At 34.9% G+C, this 24,017-nt stretch overlaps 1 protein-coding gene across 1 annotated transcript in view; it reads right to left on the bottom strand.

Annotated features, from left to right (window-relative positions):
• LOC150093938 (histone-lysine N-methyltransferase 2A-like) overlaps positions 1 to 24,017 on the bottom strand; it is a 294,597-nt gene that overhangs the window by 222,174 nt on the left and 48,406 nt on the right. Inside the window, exons 4-5 of the mRNA XM_090412869.1 lie at positions 16,407 to 16,602; positions 3,229 to 3,305 (exon numbers count right to left, since the gene is read on the bottom strand). Of these exons, the coding sequence (XP_090268995.1) occupies positions 3,229 to 3,305; positions 16,407 to 16,602 (273 nt within the window). The remainder of the gene's footprint in view (positions 1 to 3,228; positions 3,306 to 16,406; positions 16,603 to 24,017) is intronic.

The following is a 24,017-nucleotide window of genomic DNA, read 5'->3' as shown; positions in this document are numbered from 1 at the left end:
ATGTACTTCCATTTTAATTGTTCTAATTTTATTTATCTCTTTTTGTCTACATATACTGACAATGGTTTGTAAATCTAGATGAAAATGGTGCAAGCATGAAATCATATTTTTCCCTTAAGTCTTTCTGCTACTGTTTTTTTTTTCTTTTATCATTATGTCATCTGCTTATATCTTGATATTTAGTTCCAAGGGTTCCAGGTTCCATATTTGATCTTTAGGGCTTGGCTCCTGGATTATCTAACCATTAGCCTATGTACAGTACTATTGTTTCTAAGAGTTTACAGCCTTTCATAGGTGGTGGAATCTGTAAAAGACTCAGTTGAAAGAGCATACAACTACCTCGGCATTTCATTTTACATCTAAATGTCTTTCTATATACCCAATTAATCTTAACAGCCAATTTAGAACTTAAGTACAATACATTTATTATATTATATAAAGTTCCATTTACAATATGAAAATATACTGCTTTCAACAGCTTTTCCTTGGTACTTTATTCTATGCTTTTCAAGATCAATAAAGCTTAACTACATATTCACACTCTATATAAGGAAATGTATGAAATTTTAAGTACAGAATTGTGTTCTACCTTTTATAGCATTGCTGACATTACAGCAAAAATAATTTAAAGATTTAAGAGCTGTCATATAAAAAAATATGAAAAGATGCTGATCATGGGCATTTTGGAATTTTAGTTATGAATTAAATAATACTAACATATGAATGTTGAAAGTTTATTTTTCACTTGGTTAGAGTATAATAAATTTAGTTTACTCCTTTATCCAAGTGTGAGCAAACAAAGTTTGTGCCTGAAAGTATCTTCAGGACTGCGGTAAGGTGGTACAACACCAGGGCAACTTGTTGCAAAGGTGGAGCAAGTTACCAACACTCCTGTCTCAGTATCTCCTATAATGCAAAACACATCTCTTTGCGGATATGTCTAATGTTATGCATTAAGAGATGGGCCACTACCCAGACTAGTTTCGACCTTTATTGAGGTCTCTTCAGTGGGAGCCAGGCCCAAGTTGAGATACCAGGCAGAAGCATTAGCAGGTCATCTCTACCTATAGGAGTTGCCAAATGGTGTGCCACCCTTTTTTAACAAATTACTCTGGATTTAGAGAAAGATGTTGAAAGTTTATTTTTCACTTGGTAAGGATTAAACTAAATTTATTATACTAACATATGAAGTGAAGCTATCAAAGATTTCAACAAATTCTTAACTTTGGCACTGTACCCACATTAGAAATTATGTGGTATACAATCAACCTCAGCTGCTATCAATGTTTTCTGAAATGTAGTCAACATTCTTATGCAATCAAATTCCTCTAAAAGCAGTATTTCACAAAAAAGAAACAGCAGTTCTTAAAAAGATTATGCAACAAGATCAAACCAAAGAAATCCTTAATAAGCCAAAGCTGCACTATGATAAATCACTTCAGATGAGACCCAAAAAAATTCAACTCAGCACCCCTCTACTTCAGCTGTCGATAGTATGAACAATCCCATGAAAATCTTAATTAGCAAAATCATAAAAACCTATAAACAAAAGTCAAATGAGATCTAATAACATACTTTTCCTTTACTGGTTCATTAGTGTATTGGACTAAAGACCACCTGCAGGATACCCTTTGTTATGCCAAGAATCAAATACCACAACCAGGTTGCTGCATGTGTTACTTTCATTCTGTGGGTCAAGCAACCACTCTGCATGTGGACTTCCGCCCACAACAACAACAACACATCAAATATAGGGATGTAAATGATTTTGGAACCATCTAAGATTGATTAGTTGGTTAAAAAAAAAAAAAAAAAAAAGAAAAGTCTTATGACATATTTAGCCAAAATCTGTCAAAAATCAAAATAATCAAAATTCAGTGCATTTTACTTATGCAAATTTATGATGCAAATATACTAACTTCAGTAAAACAACATACCTTTTACTTCTCGGTGGAACTAGTTGAAACCCAGTCTGAGAATAATCAGGAGAGTAAACATATGGTGGCAGCAATGACAGAATCATAATTAACCAGAAGATATCAGAAAAAACATGATTATTAATATTCAAGAATTTGAAAGCAGAGCTCATCTGGGCTGGGATAGTATGTTGCATAAACAAAATAAAAACTAAAAGATTAACAAAATAGGTGACTGAAGCAGAAATGACAAGAAAAGATTTAGATAAAAACCAACATATGGATAGATTGATGAAGTCACATGGGTTAGAAGTTCAAATCAGAGATAAACATATATTAGGCCAATTTGGAAGAAATCTTCCCAAGGAAACACAGGAAACTGTGTTGAATTACAATAAACAAGGATAAGGAGGTACACTAGATGATGATAAATCTAATTTTCAGATATTGCCAACACCTGAGTCTCTCTACATATGTGAAAAATCTACAGATGCATTTTTATGAAGATTTCGATGTTCCTGAAAATGTGATTCAATTTTCTCATCTCTGTGAAGAAAATCAATTCCAGCATGCACTTACCGGTATTTAATATTTCAATTCTGGATAAAACCAAAATTTTTCAAATTTTGATAACCTTTTATAAATGTTTATAAAGATCTGATAGCATTCATATTTGTGAGTAACGTATTTTCACAAATATGAATTTTATTTGGTCACAAACAACTGAAGATAAATTGCAGTGTAATAAAGAGGCAGCAAGACTGTTCCTCCTGATAAACTGGCCAGAAGAACACATATAATTAACAGACATAATATACTGGTTTCATAGTCTTAATTGCTACAGCCATATAATTTAAAAACAACCAAAAAAAAAAACAACAGCTCATCAACTTTATCCATGTTGAGCAGACATTCATTATCAAGAAATAATAAAAACTACCCCAGAAATCAAGTGAATGAGGAGTATTCACAAAATATTTCAGTCAACTAAATCTTCTCTGACTACATGCTAAAGCGGTATCATCAATCATACATTATGAACCGTATGGCATTTTAAATTAAAATAAAAACTGTGACTTACAGTATAACACACACAAGCATTTATAGTTTTTAATTATACACATAATGAATTTAATTTTTAATTATATACATAAAAGTATTTATAGTTTTTAACTGTCCGTCCCAGTATATAAAAATAACAAACTTGCAAATCAATTTATAAATTTGCTGTGGGTTTGACATATACTGACTAAAAACATGAATTAAATAGTTAAATACAAACAAAAAATGTATTTATAAAATTAGTACTCACAGGTGGCTCATCATCTCCAAGTTGACTACACAATACACATTTACGAGGATCATCAACTGTTATTCCTGCTTCATCAACTACAAAAAGGAAGTTATAACAAATGAGATTCATAATTTGTGTACACGAGTAGAGAAGCATGTATATATCATAACAGATGAGATTTCTGACCTGCATATGTAACCATAGAACATATTATATAAGTTTCATTACACCTGTTGGGACCTTTCCAAAGGTTGGTAGAGATACTTTTTTACAAATTAATAAAACTGCATCCTATTATTTAACATTCAAACTAGTTACTTGTATATCTCAGATGTGTTGACTCATTTGCTAAAATAAACTGCTTTTAACTCTTAGCTGTAATATATATACAGCCAAGAGTATATTATAATCTTACAAAATACTTAAGACACATCAACACACAAAATTAAAACTGCCTTACTGACCTAGTTATAGTACTCTTATTCATTGCAGTGTCAAGAGAAGACACCCTAGTTTAAGCTCAAGCTGAACTTTTTTTTTACCAGATGTAGTTGAGTTATACAGACAATGTCTTAAAGGTATTTTATTCTATTCTGCCCAACTGATTGTCTATACCATCGGTTCTCAACCAGTGGTATGCATACCCCTGGGGGTACATGCTAGGCTGCTCAGGGGTACACGAAAGCTAATCAGTAATGGCAGAAAAACAAGTAAAGTAAACAAAATGCAAAACGTTAGTTACTATTATTATTACATAACACACCCAGGGTCCAAAGACTCATCGATGAAAGCCACCGACTTAGTTATGGAACAATAAATGTCAGTATTTAAAAACAACTATTTTAAAAACAAGAGTAAAATTTATAGAAATGGGTTTAAAAGGGGTACACAAGTGGAAAAAGGTTGGGAACCACTGGTTTACACTTAGCAACTAAAAATCTGTAATTTCGAATCCCACTGTGGCATGAATGCTACTGATGTCTTTAGATTGTAGATGATTCCTACAATCGAATCCAGAACAACAAAGAATTAATACGTCAAGTTCCAATTCCATATATTTTCAGGATTTCAGAACCGATTTCAAGAATTCTGAAGAAATATGATTTAAAAGCCACTTATATACCTATTAACAAAATATCTACCTATTTCCCCTCTTCTAAAGATAAAACTCAACTATGTCTCTGCCTGGTGTGTATCAAGTTCCTTGTAACTGCAATCTGTCCTACTTTGGACAAACAGGAAGCTCTATAGAAAAAAGAATTCAAGAACATCAATCATACATTCGGCACAACAAATCCAATAAGTCTGGATTGGCTCAGCACTGGATAGAGACAAGCCACAACATCCTCTGGTCCGAGACTTGCCTTCTACACAAATGTCGCTATAAATTTGAATGCCTATTCAAAGAGAGTGCTGAGGCCTTACTTCAACGTCCTAACTTGAATCGAAATGACTGTATATCCTTATCAAAAATATGGGAGAGTTTAATCAGGATAACACATTAAAATTTTTATTTTTATTTATTTATTTTTTTAATTGAGACTTTTAATTCCTACATTAGTCTAGTGTTATTTATAAATTAAGATTATTATATGAAATTGTGAATTAATACCTATAATTTAATCATCACTCTGATAAAATTTTTCCTCTCTTTAATGCTTAGCAATGTAACATCATGCGGCTCATTCTACTTTTGAATGATCAATTGTTAGTATTCCACCTTGTTAAAAACTGTTCCTATGTAGCGACTGAAGATAGTCTGTTAGTTTCAGACTGAAATATTTGGCAAATATTAAAATATTCTCGTGTTAACATGTCTATAATTCCTTTCAGTGCATAATGTGAAACCATCACTGCGCTAATCGAAAACTTGAAGAGTAGCTTGAAAACGTATAGATATTTTCGCTTAGCGTTCCTAGACTATCTAACCCAGAGCTTCACAAACTGTGTGTCGCCACACGTTAGTGTGTTGGCTGCAGTGTGAAGGTGTGTCACGCGAACATAAAGCGTTAAACAGAATAATCGTTGAAAATTTCTACAGTGGAATCCATTTCGCAAAGTACCAGTATGATTTTAGTTAGCGCCGTTAAAGAAGATATTTGGTCAACCGCTCAGAACCCCCTCCCTGAGTCTACCGACTTGCATGCAACCATCACTTTGATATTTGATCTTATCAAATATCAAAAGGAGTTGCTTGTTATAGTAATAATGGGATCAGTTTTAAAAGGATTAATTTATAGTAAGTGATTAATCACTTACTATAAATAGTGAATTTTTATTAACCCGGTATCAGATGAACAGGAAGAGATTTTTAAATAAACCTTCTAAAAGTTATACAAAATATAATTGTAAAAGCATATGCTTAAACTACATCTGATCTGGCCACGTGACCCATGAGAGGCACATCAGACTGAATTACTGTGCCGCAAAATTATGTTTGTTTAAAAAGTGTGTCACCAACATGAAAAGTTTGGAAAGCACTGATCTAACCCATAGTCCACTTGCAGTACAGTAAACCTTTCAGAGGCATGAGTCACATTAAAAAATAATCAATAAATAAATGAAAATTACAAACCAGCCTCAGTGCAATTGTCTACAAAATCAAAATCCAGGTAACAGTGCAGTGATAACATCTTAGAATAGCCCTTCAGTCTGGAAGACCAGTACACATTTGTATGTCTTAAACCGACACCCCCCAAAAAAATACAATTAAATCTTTTCAATTGGCAGTGGAAATAGAGAAAAATAATACCCTACTTGTCCTGCATGTCAATATTATAAACAAGACATTGAATGTGAGTAATAAACTTTTACTCATGAGTAAAAAAACACAGAAGAGAGGAAAGACTAGCTAATACTTCTACTAAAAGTGGTAACAATTCTGATTGTTATCAATTAACAATAATGATGACTACGTTAGAAACTACCCTTTGGAGACTCTGTGTTCTAACCTAGTCATCATCATCAAATTCCTAGTATATACTCTCAAGGAGTGTACAGGATATGATAGTACTACATGAAAAATCTACATCATTACTAACTTCCTATCTACAATTGTCCTGCAAATCAGTCTGTTACCTGTCAAGACTCCAATATTATCAGATCTTATATTTCTGTTTGATAATCTTTCCTCTCCCATTCTGTTTAAGTGACCATACCACCACATATTCTGAATTTCAACAGAAATACAACATCCATATTCAGAATTTCACATTCCAAACATTAAGCATTTTCTTTCGTCCCTCATATTTCGTTTTCCTAAGTGCATTATTTATGCTTATATATATATAGCATGTATTGGCCAGTTTTTCCACCTTCTGATCTAGATAATATGCACTATCATCCTGCATTATCCCCCAAAGATAACGTGAATTACCTGTGAATTCAAATCATATTTTCATGCATTTCAACTCACTACTATCATTCTTCTTAATCTCCTCACACAAATACCATTTGCTATTGAAATGCGACACGTCTGCTCTCTAGTTTTGTGTTCCTTCCATAAATTTCTCGTTTAATGAAGTTAAACATGGCACAGCATTTTAAAATGCTGTGCATGTGGATACATTTCACACACTGCATCAAACAAAATCATTTTCACTATATAATTTAAGGAAATTACAACGTACTAGGATATACATTAAAATAAATTTTAATATATTTCAATATTTCGGCAACGTCACGTTGCCATTTTCAAGAACTTAAGTACAAGACACGTGCACGCAGGCACAACAAAACAGTACATGAGGAAGAAGTAGGAAGCTATTATTTCTCCTAAAGTCCTGATTATGCCCTCTAGCGGACAATGGTATTCTTGGACGATTGGGCTGAAGGTCTTCTGATGTAGGTTTCCCAAATTTGAGGAAGTCTCATGCAGCCAAATTTGTTGAGGTTTGGATCGTTTCTTAGGGCTGAGAACTTTGGCTGCATGAGACTTCCTCAAATTTGGGAAACCTACATCAGAAGACCTTCAGCCCAATCGCCCAAGAATACCAACATTCAAGAGGGCACAATCAGGACTTTAGGATAAATAATAGCTTCCTACTTCTTCCTCACTTACTGTTTTGTTGTGCCTGTGTGCACGTGTCTTGTACTTAAGTTCTTGAAAATGGCAACGTGACTTTGCCAAAATATTGAAATATATTAAAATTTATTTTAATGTATATCCTAGTACGTTGTAATTTCCTTAAATTATATAGCGAAAATGCATAACCAACGTCTAAGCCTTTCCACGAGAAACAAAATCATGTACATTGAATTGCTCACCATTGTTTCATTCATCATGCCATGATGTATAATACAGCTTATCATAATAATAATAAAAAATTAATTAAAGCTTTGAAACCCACACAATCCTTACAATTAAACAGATCCCATAATTACAATAATGCAGAAAGAATGAGCTAATTATCATTAAATACTTCCAAAACAAACTTGCCTTTCAGGCACCAAAAATTACCACATCATGCCATCTTACCTTTTCTCCATCTAACCACATACAGGGTGTCAAGCACTAATTGCAAACAAACTAACAGCTATTAGATAAAATATATGGAGAAAAGAAGATAAGACATATATAGTTATGAACCAATATGAACAAAGTATGAGGTAGGTTCCAAAAGTTTACGGCCTCACTAAAAGTGTTTCTGGCCACACTTTTAAAATGGCATACAAAATTTGTGTCATTTTAAAACACTGTGCCATGACAGGTAGCACCATCTATGGGGATGGTGCTATCTGTTATGTTTTCTTTCCATCACCTCTAAAAGCTAGTCAGGCCATAACTTATTGAATCACCCTTGTAGATTAGCAGATCGTGTGCTCAATACCTACATACAGTTAGATGGAGAAAAACTGCTCTAAAAAGACTTTGCTTCAGAAATGAAGGTTATTCTGCCTATGCTTTAAAGAACACTTCAACCTAAAATGTGTTGGCTGGACGATAAATTACTTTTTGGAGGCAAAGACTGGACGAGAAAGTAATTTATCGTCCGGCCAACGCACTACTCTCAGGAAATTATGGAAAGAAAAAAGTATCATCATCACCAGAGCAGATAAGGGTAATGCCACGGAATACAATCGAATGGAGATTTTCCTCCAAGATCGATCTACCTACATCCCACTAGAACACGACCCCACAAAAACACAAGTCAAAAAATTAAAAAATTTACTTAAAAAAGTGCCTTCCTAGCCTCTGGACATTACAAAAAACCCAAACTTTTCTGTCCCCCCCCCCCCAAATATACAGTTTGCCAAAAATCCACAAACCCAATTCCCCACTAAGACCTATAGTAGATGCCACTAATGCACCTTGCTACAAATTGTCAAAACAGCTGGCCAACTCTCTGACCCTCACCTCACTGGACTTTCCACATCCTATATAAAAAACTCTACCCATTTTAAAACCCTAAGAGAAAATCTAACCTTAAATAACACAGATATATTGGTAAGATTTGACATCTCCTCACTATTTACCAATATTCCCTTAATTGATACCTTAATAACACTCTTAGAAAACGTTTTTCCTTCTGACATCTTAGATCTCTTTTCCTTTGCCATCAATTTTGGTTATTTTTCTTGGAAGAACAAAATCTACAAGCAGATAGAGGGGAACTGCCATGCCCCCCCCCTCACCCCTCTTGCCAATTTTTATATGGAAAATTTTGAAAAACGGGCCATAGACTCAGCCCCTCTCAAACCTTCTATCTGGTACAGCCTACATCCAAGAATCCAGTTTATGATGAAAAAGGAAAAGAACAATTGTTTACACTTCCTAGACACCTTAGTTACATACCTTCCTAACTGTACACGTTCTTTCACTGTATATAGAAAACCTACACACACAGGCAGATACATCCACAAACTCTCCCACCACCCTACTCAACAATATGGCATTATTAAAACTCTAACCAAGAGAGCCCACAATCTTTGTTCCAGTGGAACCCACCCTTACAACTGAGCTTGACCATATACACAACACTTTCTTCTCCAATGGCTACACCAATCACAGTATTAAAAAAATAATCAGTTCCTTCCCATTCCCCGGTCTTCTCTTCAGAAAGAGTTTGGAAATGCCATCACCATACCCTACATCCATGGCATATCAGAAAAAATAGTCACGATTTTAAAAAAGTACAACCTATACACAGCATTTAAGCCCCACCAAAAACTTGCTACCCTTATCCGTTCTACAAATGATCAGCTCCCTCCTCTCTCTCAGTGCCTGGAGTTTATGAAGTACCCTGTTCCTGTAAGCTGGAGTACTTTGGACAGACAGGCAGATCAGCAACCATCCGCCTGGAGGAACACAAGTCATACATCTGCAACTACGATTATATGGTCAGTCAGGCCTGGCTGACCATGTCTTGAACACAACCCACAGGATCTCATGGAAAAAAAACCACCATGCTCCACCACAGCAAATTCAAAAAAGAGAGACTATTTTTAGAATCAGCAGCAACTCTCAGAAATCAACCAAATCTTAATAAATATGGTTGCATTAACCTTCCTAAGATTTGGGGAACACTTATCATCAGAGATCCCACCTTACATTCCAGGCCACCTACAACCATTAGAGGGCGCTCCACCTAGATAGGACTTTACAGTTACCCACGTGGTTGGGCTTAGTATTGTGTAGTATTTGTGTATATGTTACATTGGTTTTTTGTAATCCCTGAAGATGTCTCAGTGACTGAGAAGAAATATAGAAAGTATTAAATTCTGTTTTAATCCTTTCTGAGTGCTGTATACAATCCATTAAGCCTCCAACAAGATGTCCTCACATCTTGTTGGAGGCTTAATGGATTTTCCCATTTTCCCAAATAACATCTGACTATTACTTCCCTCTAAATTGCCTCAAAAACGTTTCTTTCTACGTCTTATTAAGTATACATAATCAAAACGACTTCCAAGTAGAGTTTACAAAATGTGTGCATTGTGTAAATGCACCATCCTGCTGCAAATGTGCTACATCATACTGTTTTCTTGTTTGATAATGTTTGCGCTATGCAGATTTATATTACAATATTACAATATCAGATTTATATTACTAATATTATAATATCATATCTCTTAAATAGGGGTGCCAAAGGGTTAAAGCTGTATAACTGAGAGGAGACTTCCACACAGCCTTTAAAGGAATGTGGAGAACCTACCAGGGCTTCTGATCTAATGTCCAATCCTCACCTCATGGTGCACCTTGTTAGGTATCTACCTGGATACTGAATGAACGAGTATGGGCTGGCAATTTGGGATTTATAAATATATCAAGCAATACTTAGTCTTTATTTGAGTTGTAAGTCAGCAGAATTGAAGGAAGTACAGGAAGATGGTTTAACGTTAAATCTGGTGTCAGACAAGGATGTACATTATCCCCTCTGTTATTCATTATCTATATGGATCACATTATGAAGAAAAAGTGGTATTAAACCTGATATCAAAATTGGAGATGTTAATGTCAGCTCTTTGCTTTATGCAGATGATGTTATACTTCTAAATAAATCTGCTACAAGTCTGCAAGATTCCCTTACTAAACTGAATAACTGTTGTAATAGATATGGCATGAAAGTCAGCAATAACAAGACAAAGACAATGAAAATAGGCAGAAGCACTGAAAATATCAACTGCATTGTGAATGGAGAACCTATAGAATAAGTAAAACATTTCAGCTACTTAGGCATGATTTTTAGTGAAGATGGTAAATTAAATATGGAAATAGATAACAGGTGTGGGTGCTTAAGGGTCAAAGCTGTATAACTGAGAGGAGACCTCCACATAGCCTTTAAAGGAATGCGGAGAACCGACCAGAGCTTCTGACCTAATGTCCAATCCTCACCTTCTCGTGGTGCACCCTGTTGGGTATCTACTTTGATAGTGAACGAACGAGGATGGGCTCGCAATTTGGGATTTAGCCGACCAAATTGTATTCTTATTGGTTAAACCAAAATAAAAAATGATGGTACAACATGACAAAATTTCATGCCGGCTGGGGCGTTGCCCGGTTAAACAAGGCCCCCATTGTTTTCGCCAGGGAACCAGGGCGAACAGCGAAAAGTCAGCTACTGGAACAAATCTGAAAACAAACCCCAACTCAACATCGCCAGAGTTAAAGATCGGTACTATCAACGTAAGAAGCCTGAATGGCAAAGAAATGGAGCTAGCTGAGGAATTAGATAAGTACCAGATCGACATAATAGGGGTGACTGAAACAAAAAAGACCAAAACTGGTGAGATCTTTCTGAGCAATAAATACAAAATGTTATATTCAGGCAATAACAATCAAGGAAAAGAAGGAGTAGCCATAGTATTCAACACAAAATACGAGGCTAATCTTCTTGAATGGCAGTCAGTCTCAAGTAGAGTAATGTGGGCAAATATGAGAATGGGGAACTGGACAATGAGACTTATTTGTGCCCATGGTCCCACAGAAGGTTCTACTAAGGTAGAAGTGGAGGAATTTTTTGAGGCTTTAGAAAAAGCAACTGACACAATGAAAAAGGAAAAGTTGGTCCTTGTTGGGGATCTAAATAGTAGAGTAGGAAATGATTGTGAGACATACAAAAATATTTTGGGAAAATTTGGAGAAAAGAGCAAAGCTAATAATAATGGCAAATATCTGTTGGATTTCTGCTCAGGACATGGACTGGTTATTACTAACACCATGTTCCAACATAAAAATGTGCACAAATTCACATGGAGAGAAGAGGCAAGGAATAAGAAAAGTCTCATTGACTATGTTATTGTTGATAGTGATGTTTTCTCCCTGGTGCAGGACACCAGAGTGTACAGAGGATTTGAAATTGGAAGTGATCACTATTTAGTCTTGAGCAGGATAAAATTGAATTTCATATTGAAAAGAATAACTTGTAAGAAAGTTTTAAAGCGAATAAAAGTTGAGCAGCTCTCAGATGTAAACTGTAGACTAAAATACAGAAATATTATTGAAAAGAAAATGAAAGAGTTTGAGAACAGGAATCAAACCTTGGAGATTCAGTGGCAAACTCTGAAGGAAACATTGATTGATTCTGCCAGAGAGGCATGTGGTGAGGTTGTGTGCAAAGATAAAAAAATCAGAACTCCCTGGTGGACACAGGAAGTTAAAGAGGCAGTGAAGGAAAAGAAGAAAGCATATCAAAAGTTCCTGGCAAATAAGTCAGCTTTTACTCTTACAGAATACAGAGACAAATGTAAGAAAGCTAAACAGTGTGTAAAACTAGCTAAACAAAAGTCATGGGAGGACTTTGGCAAGAATATAGAAAATAAATATCAAGAAGGTGGCAAAATATTCTGGAGGTTGTTGAAGAAGCTTAGGAATAGAGGAAAGAATGCTGTAAAAGGAATTAGAGATGATAAAGGTGAAATGAAAACAGGAGAAAAAGATATCCTTGAAGTATGGAGTAATTACTTTGAAGAACTGCTAAATGAAACAAGCAGTGATGACAGCACAGTGATAAAAAACACTGACCAGGCATGCAGTCAGGAATACATATCCATACTTGAAGTAGAAAAAGCCATCAAAGGCTTGAAATGTGGAAAGGCAGCAGGAGTAGATGATATTTGACCAGAAATGCTGAAGTATGGTGGTATAAGAGTCTTACAGTGGCTGCACTGCATAGTTCAGAAAGCCTGGACAGAGGGACGAATTCCCGATGATTGGAGTAGAGCTCTCATAGTACCCATATATAAAAAGGGAAATAAAACTGAATGTGAGAATTACAGAGGTATTTCCCTACTGAGTGTTCCTGGCAAGATCTATGCAAGTATACTTGAGAAACGGTTGAGAAGAATTGTGGAAGAAAAGCTTGGTGAAGAACAAGCTGGATTCAGGCCAAATAGAGGCTGTCAGGATCAGATCTTCACTTTACGACAAATGGTCGAGAAAGCATGGGAATATAACAAAGATCTGTATTTAAGTTTTGTCGATTTGGAAAAGGCATATAACAAGGTGCCAAGAGAGAAGCTATTCAATACGCTGCAGTTATATGGTGTCAATGGGGCTTTATATCAAGCAATACTTAGTCTTTATTTGAGTTGTGAGTCAGCAGTTAGAATTGAAGGAAGTACAGGAAGATGGTTTAATGTTAAATCTGGTGTGAGACAAGGATGTACATTATCCCCTCTGTTATTCATTATCTATATGGATCACATTATGAAGGAATGTGGTATTAAACCTGATATCAAAATTGGAGATGTTAATGTCAGCTCTTTGCTTTATGCGGATGATGTTATACTTCTAAATAAATCCGCTACAAGTCTGCAAGATTCTCTGACTAAATTGAATAGCTGTTGTAATAGATATGGTATGAAGGTCAGCAATAAAAAGACAAAGACAATGAAAATAGGCAGAATCATTGAAAATGTCAACTATGTTGTGAATGGAGAACCTGTGGAACAAGTAAAACATTTCAGCTTAGGCACAATTTTTACTGAAGATGGTAAACTAAATATAGAAATAGACAACAGAATCAGCAAAGCTGGTATCGTGGGAAGTCAATTGAATAAATTCATATGGAATAAGAAAGAAATTAGTCGGAACACTAAATTAGCTGTATACAAGACTGTGTTCAAACCAATTTTAACTTATGGATCTGAGAGCTGGGTCAGAAGTAAAACACTTGACCAAAGACTAGAGACCGCAGATATGAGAGTCCTGAGAAAGATTAGAGGCGTGAACAGATGGCATCAATGGCAATATCATATTAAAAATGAGGATATTAGGAAAGAACTTGACATTGTCAGCATCCAGGAATGCGTTAGCAGAGCTAATCTCAGATAGTATGGTCACTTAAATAGAATGGGAGAGGAAAGATTAGCAAAACAAGTGTTCTCTGCCAGGTTGGCAGGAAAACGACCCAGAGGAAGACCAAGATATAGGTGGATTGATATGGTACAAAGTGCCTTAGACGATAGAAATATAAGATCTGATAATGTTGGAGTCTTGACAAGTAACAGACTGATTTGGAGGAAAATTGTAGATAGGAAGTTAGTAATGATGTAATTTTTTCATGTAGTACTGTCATATCCTGTACACCCCTTGAGGGTACATGGCAGGAATTTGATGATGATGATGATGAATAGATAACAGAATCAACAAAAGCTGGTATGGCAGGAAGTCAAATGAATAAGTTTATATGGAATAAGAGAGAAATTAGTCAAAGCACTAAATTAGCTGTATAAAAGACAGTGTTCAAACCAATTTTAACTTATGGATCTGAGAGCTGGGTCAGCAGTAAAACACTTGACCAAAGACTAGAGGCAGCAGATATGAGAGTCCTGAGAAAGATTACAGGCATGAACAGATGGCATCAATGGCAATATCACATTAAAAACGAGGATATTAGGAAAGACCTTGACATTGTTAGCATCCAGGAATGTGTTAGCAGAGCTAATCTAAGGCTCTATCTCCTATATCTTGGTCTTCCTCTGGGAAGACCAAGATATAGGTAGATTGATATGGTAAAAAGTGCCTTAGAAGATAGAAATATAGGATCTAATAATGTTGGAGCCTTGACAGGTAACAGATTGATTTGGAGGAAAATTGTAGATAGGAAGTTAATAATAATGTAAATTTTTCATGTAGTACTATCATATCCTGTTTTTTCCTTATTGTGTGCAACTATACACAATGCATATCTATTTTATATAATGTCAGATAGCAGTATTTCTCATCATGTTATAGTATAACTTAAATTGTTCTCTAGTATTATAATAGCATATCTCTTAAATATCAACAAAAAAAAATTCCCTCTTTTATTCCAATCTCACCCTTTTTTTGTGAATATTGCAACTGCATATGTGCCAGGATGGCAGGAAAAAGACCCAGAGAAAGACCAAGATCTAAGTGGTTTGATGTAGTAAATAGTGCCTTAGAAGACAGAAGCATAAGATCTAATAATATTGGAGTCTTGACAGATAGATTAATTTGGAGGAAAATTGTTGACAAGAAGTTAGCAATGATTTAACTTTTTCATATAGTACAATCATGATGTCCTGTACACCAACTGAGGGTACATGTCAGGAATTTGATGATGCATATGTACACATATAGCATTGGCATAAGAGTAATTCTTTCACAGAATCTAGGTGCCACACCTAGCACAGTATATGTAAAAGTTTCTGAACTCTGAGAAGATTTGTTAGGTTAATTAAAAAATCATTTCTTGCTGAGAGAAAATAAATTGGGGCATATGGCAACCAGATAATCTACTTACTTGCAGCCTCTTGTGTGTACGAACGATATTATATATATGTAATTATGTGTAATTAATAATCAACTATAACTTTCATTTAAAATTCAAACAATGCATAACTTTCTTTCTAATAATTCATCCCTTGCTTCATTATTTGGGGGAATATTTGGATAAATTAGCTATATACAAGACAGTGTTCAAACCAGTTTTAACTTATGGATCTGAGAGCTGGGTCAGAAGTAAAACACTTGACCAAAGACTAATGACTACAGATATGAGAGTCCTGAGAAAGATTAGGGGCATGCATTATATGGCATCAATGGCAATATCAATAACAAGGATATTAGGAAAGAACTTGACATTGTCAGCATCCAGGAATGCATTAGCAGAGCTAATCTCAGGTGGTATGGTCACTTAAACAGAATGGGAGAGGAAAGATTAGCAAAACAAGTATTCTCTGCCTGGTTGGCAGGAAAACAATCCAGAGGAAGACCAAGATGTAGGTTGATTGATACGGTACAAAGTGCCTTAGACGATAGAAATATAAGATCTGATAATGTTGGAGTCTTGACAAGTAACAGACTGATTTGGAGGAAAATTGCAGATAGGAAGTTAGTAATGATGTAAATTTTTCATGTAGTACTATCATATCCTGTACACCCCTTGAGGGTACTTGGCAGGAATTTGATGATGATGATGATATTTGGATATGTTTCCAAAAAGTGAAACTTACTGCTAGTATCAAAAGCAATATTAATACATTCCTTAACTCTTTCCTATCACATATATCACTAGTGTGTTGGATCCAAAACCACTTTCCATGATGAGAATTATTAAAAACAGACAGTAGTCCAAATGCTAAAAGAATGATTATTTTCACTTCAACATGGGATTATGGGAGAAAGGAGAGGAAGACCACTACTACAGAAATTTCGTAGTGACAATGTAATGATAAACATATAGAAACATATACAGTGATATAAATATGTAGAAGGGAAATTATTATACCTGATAATTTTCTAAATTTTCCAGGCTGTTTAAATGCAACTGCTCTAGGTCTGTCTAAATACTGAGCATATATGTGATCACTATTTGGGGGAACTATAGCATCAGGAAGAAGACCTTCTGGAGATGGATGAAATCTTTCCTTACACCACAATTTTATTCTTGATAATTTAAACCATGGAAATGTCTTCTCAACTTGCTAGAATATTAACATATTTTAATTTTAAAAAAAAATATATTATTTTATCTAAAAAAAAAAAAACTAGATTTCTGACATTTCATCTATTTTTTATATTTCTAACAGAATATTTAAATAATGCATTATATGACAAATTCTTTATACCAGCACAGCTAAAACTGTATTTTTAAGTTTTCCAAAGTACTGTATACTACAAAGTATTAAAAAAAAAAAAAATAAATAAATAAAAAATAAATAAAAATAAAATCTAAATTATAATATTTGATATACTGCTAATTAATATTACATTTAGAAAGATCGTTTTCAAATGCTTAGTGATTTACACTGTTGATAAAGGAAGGCTCTTATAATCTCTGAAATGTATTTCATGAGAATGGAGACCTCCATAGTATCATCATGTCTAGTTGAGAGACAGGAATTCTGCTGAGGTATAATTAATGAACTGCTTTAGTGAGTTTGAGAGAATATCAGTAGCAATGAAATAGAACAGCTTTAGTTGGGACTGGACTTCTTTGTAGTCTGTCACAGAACACGAAATATTCATAGTTAAAGTAAGCTGTAAATAACACATGGTGAAAGAAAATTCATGTTAACCTTATTATTAATTATCTGAGACCTCCAGTGAGTCAAGGACTCATCGAGGGAGGCTATAAATCACCTAAACTAGCTATCATACCTTCCCTCAAATTCATTCACACTAGCCCTAAGTGCAAATTATTCCACTCACTCACTGCTCTCTGGAAGAAAAACCTAACTCTTATCCCTATCTTGACTGTGAACAAACTTAACTTCCATGCCCCCTGTGTTTTCTCCCCACCTTCCATATAATGAAAATTTTCAGTTGATATCCTATAACACCCATTCAAAAGTTTATAGATCTCTATCATATCACCCCTCTTTCCCCTGTTAAGCAGCATCTGCAATCCACATACTAGCAATCTGTCCTCATAATCTAAATCCCATAATCCAGATATAATCTTTGTGACTCTTCTTTGCATCCTTTCCACAGTTTCTTTATCTCCTTGGAACCTGGGAGACCAAATCTGCACAAAATAATCCAGGTGTGGTCTTATCAAAGTCTTATTTAGAGGCAAAATGACTTCCTAATCGTTACATGTCAAGGTCGATTCAACATCGCAATTAACCTCCGAGTTGTTTTTGCAGCCTCTGCTATGTGACCGTTGAACATAATTACAAAAAGAGGTGGAATCTTCTAAATAAGAACTACAAGATGTTATATTAAGATAACGATAATCAGGGAAAGAAACAGTAGCTACACTTTTCAGCACCAAACATGAAAATAATCTTGAATGGCAGGTAACATCAAGTAGAGTAGAGTAGTGTAGACAAACATCAAAATGAGAAATATATAAGAAAGATTTAAAAAAAAATCAAAGCTGAGAGGCATTTGGAAGTGAACTACATACTAAGTACAGACAGCCCTCGGTTTACGCCTCAGTTCCGTTCCTAAAAAAAAAAAAAACGTAAACCGAATCCAATTTTAACGGGAGGTATGAAGTTATGTTCCATGCAGTCAAAAAATATGCACATGAAGTATGTGTAACATTATTATATTTAAAGCTTTGATAATACATACATATATATTTGTTAAAATAAAATTATTAATAACGAAAACAAAAAATTATATACAAAAAATATGAAACTTCGAAAAGATATTACATATTTCAATGTTAAAGTTCCAGGTTTCAGATCACCTGCATTTTTTTAAAAAAATTATCCAGTGTTAACTGCCTAGATTTTCTTTTTCTTTCTTTAAGGAGTTCAGTGTAAGGTCGAATAGATGCGATTACACTCCTTTTTACTTTCGCACTCCATTCCCAATCGTGGTCCATTTTGCAGAGTTCATCAGTCAATGCCTCTATGCTTGCAAGGATATGCTGTAAATCGGCCATTTTCATATCTCTCAGAGGACCTTCTTCATTTTCTTTCTCCTCCTTTGGATGTTGACTTGATTGTTCAGCTAATTCTTTTAAGTCTTCATTGGAAAGCAATTTATCATGGATTTCTAAGACTTCTCTCACATCTTCAGCTGTAATATCATCCAATCCCACTCTTGTGCAAGCTTAGTAACATCTTCAATAACATTCTCCTCTTGCTCTAATTCCTCGAAGTTGTGCATAAATGCTGGAAGAAGTTTTCGCCATGCTCCTTTTAAACACTTTGTTGACATGACGTTCCAAGCTGCCTTGATGTTGTTAATGCCTTTCAAAATATCGAATGACCGCCAATAGTATTTAATAATTTTTCCTGAAGTGTCCAAGACTCTTACCATTTCCATAAATGTTATACGGAGGTAATAGGCTTTGAAGATTTGATATAATCCCCTGATCCATCGGTTGCAAAAGCGATGTTGTGTTTGGGGGCATGTAAACAACCTTGACATCCAATGGTTTTCTTACTTCAGCAAGTTTTGAGGATGTCCAGGGGCATTATCCAAGAGAAGCAATGCCTTGGCAAATCATTTTCTTTACAAAAGCAAAGCACGGAAGGACAAAAATAATTTGTGTACCAATCTATAAAAACATCTTGTGTAACCCAAGCTTTCTTGTTCCATTTCCAATTTTATTTATTTATTTGTATGGAGTTTCCTCCCTTTTTCTCCCCCGTCCCTATTGGGGCGAGTTGAGCCCTCTCATGGGGGTTAAGTATTTATGGCTGTAGATTCCTATGTATTCACAGGGCCGGTTTGCCTGCTTGCGGAAAAAACCCTACTGCCCAAGACCAGCTAACTTGGCTATGGCTGAGGAAGATCCTTAAATTCCTCACGTCTTTGACGGGAATTGAACCTGGGACACTCCTTCCCCCAGTCATATGGTTGCGACGCGCACAGCCACTAGGCTAACCGCGTGGACTCCATTTCCAACAGACTGGCAGCATGGCTTTTAGACACTTGAAGGTGCATGGTGTCTGTGAATGGTATATCAACATTGGTTTAAGCTTCAAAGTTCCGGAGACAAGGATGACTTCCATGTTCTACACAGTCTTGAAATTCTTTAGGAAAAGCAACCGCTGCCGCAATATCTGCACTTGCCGCCTCACCACATAATTTGACACTGTGGCACTTACTTCGAGACTTAAATCACATGAACCAACCTTTGCTTCCTAAAAATGTTTCTTCGCCTCCATCTGTCTTTTTAAGAATCCTCAAAAATTGTTTTTGCTTTCTCAGTTGTAACAGCCTGCATCAGAGGAATGTTTTTCTGATTCAAGTCATCCACCCATAATGATAATAATGTTTCCATTTTTTCATGAAGTTTACCCCTGCTACAACGTACGTTTTGCATTTAGTGCTGCCGTAGATTGTTGCACAGACTGTTTTATTCTATCTGCATTTTTTCATAATTGTAGTAACAGTCGATGGAGGTAAGCTGATACTTCTACAGACATTGGCATGTGTCTGCCCATCTTCCATTCTTCGAATCAGCTCCATCATCTTTTTAAGTGTGATTGATTTCTGCGCTTTCTTAACACCAAGTTCTGCTAATTTTTCTGCACTTCTATTATCAGACATGGTATGTAATTACGTACTTTATCAATTTAAATACGTATGTACGTAAAAAAAATTAAATAGAACAACTAGGTAGATTCAACATTAAAAATAGGTTTGATACATATACGTCGTAGTAGCTCGGTAAACACTCAAACACTAGAGTGCCTGCTAGCATCGTTTCTCAATCAACCTCACTACAGTAAGAAAGCCAACCGTTATTGTGAATCGTCGTAAATTGAAGCGTAAACCGAGGGCTGCCTGTATACAAATATCATTGGAAAAAATGAAGGATCAAAAGGAAACTGAAAACAATAATATTTTGTGAATATTTTCAGATGGTAGATGGAATTTATCAATGCAAGAGCATCACCCAGCTCACTGGAGACCTGAAGTAGCTTGAAAAGCTTTTTCTTTAAAGGAAGGTTTCTAGAATATATACTTAGACAACTAACAGTATGAATGTAGGCAAACAACATTTCATGGGTAAGATTCACTTAAATGAACATTTATTTCATTTATTTGGGTGTTAAAAACAAAATAATGAATGCATCTATAACTGATTCAATCAATTCTAAACCTTTTGAAAACTTTTAGGCTTCAAGCTTTCTTCAAAATGACTGTAACTAGTTACATGAAATTAATCTCAGAAGTAATCAGGAAAATGATCACTTTAATTCAATAAAATGGTCATTAAAGGCACCAAACTGCATAACAGATGATACTATAATGAAAGTAATTAATTCATAAATTAAAGATACCAAGAAATTATATACTTGGTTTAATTCTTTATCCAAGTGTAAGCAAACAAAGTTTGCACCTGAAATATAATCAGGACAAGGCAACTCATATATAGAAACTAATGACTTCATATCACTTGTCTTGGTATCCCATAATATAAAGCACATATCCTTATGGGTATGTATAATGCTAAGCATTGGGGGATGGGTCACTACCCAGATCGGTCTCGTACCCCTTACATTACTTCAACCTTAGTACCCCTCTGGGTCTGGGAGCCACACCCAGAGGGGTACTAAGGTTGAAGTAATGCAGAAGTCATATTTTCATATACGAGTTGCCAAAGGGTGTCAACTTATTATTAAAATATTCTGGATTAGAGATGGTTGTTGGAAGTTTTTCCACTTGGTTATACTATAAATTGTCTGTGTGGTTAGCCTAGTGTTTATGCACTTCGCAACCATATGCCAAGGGAAGGAGTGTCCTAGGTTCGATTCCTGTCAAGGACATGAGGAGCTAAAGGATCTTCCTCAGCCATAACAACGGGAAACCACCTTGCTCATAATCATTTCCCTACATGGTGTCATATATAGATACCCCCAAACTGCCATAAGGATAAATACTATCAATCAAAAATACTATAAATTAAAGATACCAAGAAATTATATACTTGGTTTAATCCTTTATCCAAGCATTACTTCAATCTTAGTATCACCTCTGGGCCTGGCTCCCAATGACGAGACCTCAATAAAGGTCGAAACTTGTCTGGGTAGTGACCCATCCCACAATGCAAAGCATTATGGGATGGGTCACTGTCCATCCCATAATTATACATACCCATAGGGATATGTGAATTGCATTATAGGATACTAAGGCAAGTGATGTGAAGTCATTAGCTTCTATATAACAGTTGCCCTGTCCTGATTATATTTAAGGTGCAAACTTTGTTTGCTTACACTTGGATAAAGGATTAAACCAAGTATATAATTTCTTGGTATCTTTAATTTATAGTATAAACAAGTGAAAAAACTTCCAACAACTATCTCTAATCCAAGTGGAAAATATTCCAACAACTATCTCTAATCCAAGTGGAAAAAATTCCAACAACTATCTCTAATCCAAGTGGAATAAATTCCAACAATAATTAATTCATAAATTAACTAATGTTTTTATTTTTAGAGGTACCTGTGGCATAGTATAATGTATCCCTTACATTCCAGGAATCTCAGAACCTATAGGTACAATTTTAAAAAATTACCAATTGATTCCCACATATGTTCTTATCAACAAAATTTCCTCTTTACTGCCTTCTACAAAAGATAAACTGTCATCTCTATCTTTGGCTGGCGTCATAAGGCCAAATACCATGTGAATGCAGTGTTTCTTATTTTGGACAAACCAGCCGTTCTGTGGAAAAAAGAATTAAAGAACATCAATATTATATTGAATACAACAAACCCCCGAAGTCTGGTCTAGCACAACACAATATTAACACTACTCATAATATCCAGTGGGATAAAGCTATTCTCCTCCACAGATGCAGGTTCAAATATGAACACCTTTTTAAAGAAAGTTGTGAAGCTATTTTACACCGACTGAATTTAAATCAAAATGATTGTCTGTCTGTCTCTCTCTCTCTCTCGAAGATCTGGGAGAATTTTATTTTAAGTAATCAATTTAAAAAAACCCAATTATCTTAAATATAATTAGTTATAATTTTCTATCATTTCCTAGCATGCAACAACAATTGTATTTTAATAGATGATCCACCGAATGTTTGTTACTTGTATTCCATTCCTATAACTGAAGATGTACTATTAGTTTTAGTATGAAATATCTGTACCTTATTAATTAAAAAGTTATTACTGTGTTCATACGTGTTTCTTTTAATAATAATAATAAATTAACTAACACTGAACCCAAATTAATTAAGTTAAAATTACTATACAGTATCAATACCTAGTCTCAATACTAATCCAGATTGTGAAGTTTGATGTACTAAATGTGGGTAAATTTGATGTTTATCAGTAAAATCGCTATTTAACAGCCAGTGCATTCAAAATAAGAAAGGCTGCTTTTTTTTTTTTTTTTTTTTTAAATAACTAAACTTTCTTAATTAAAAATTTTTAATTAAGAAAGGCTGTAATTGCCTGGTACTTAATACACCCAGACAAAGATGGAAGTTTTGATTTTGGTGGAAGGCAGAAATTGGATATCTGAAATATTTGAAGGTGGTAGAGAATTGGCACTTTCTTAAAGTCTACTTTTTCCCTTTGCACAAATTATCATCTTGAACACCTAAAAGATCATCTATTTTTGACTATTCAGTCATCTCTTTGGTTTGACTCTGATGACATTTTCATCATCTGGTTCCATTCAGAAAACAACAAGGCAATTTTCCTTCAAAATATTGATAGTTACCATCTATGAATAAATTTTATCATGGGAAAACATAATGAGTTACATTTAGATATTCTTAATAATCAAAGCAACAAACAGCACCCAAAACTTACCAGTATAAAATAAGTAAGCCTATATCCATAGACATATACCTGCGAAGTATTTGGCATATCATCCATCACAGAAATATGGTGTCATAATCAAGTCCATGCTGCAACAAAATGGGGATACACCATCCCAACCCACTGTTGCAAATGAGAGAAGAGTGTTACAGGTATACCTGAATTCAGTTTCCCAGGAGTATGTCATTAGAACAAACATCCCCAGCTCTGTGTTTTGAGGAAGCCATACTATTGAGATGGATGGATGGTGGTGATTGTATGGGTAAGTATTTTACAGCATGTGTGGATAGTAAAGTATATTTTTAGATGTCAGTTGTTTACATATACAATGAATGTATCTAATGTGTCTGGGACATAAGGCCAAAATTGAAAAACATCATTTACATAATATAGCCAAATTGACAGTATATGGTATATAGCAAAACTAGTGGTCATGTAATAGCAGTAGTAATAATAATAATAATATATATAGCTGTGTTGAGCAACTGGTTTTTCAGAATTTCATATAGTAACTGGCTGCTACTGGTGGGGGTGGGGTGGGGAGAAAGCAGTTTCATTTAGCTATTTGTATACTTTTTCCTTCCATGTAAAAAGTGTACAAACAGCTAAATGAAACTGCTTTCATTTAGCTGTTTATAATTTAAACA

This window comes from Typopeltis vanoorti, chromosome 23 (assembly GCF_054136105.1).
Source record: "Typopeltis vanoorti isolate ZY-2024b chromosome 23, IOZ_Tvanoo_1.0, whole genome shotgun sequence".
Taxonomy (NCBI): Eukaryota; Metazoa; Arthropoda; class Arachnida; order Uropygi; family Thelyphonidae; genus Typopeltis; species Typopeltis vanoorti.
Note: the sequence above shows the minus strand (reverse complement) of the source record. Positions and strands in the feature narration are given on the sequence as shown.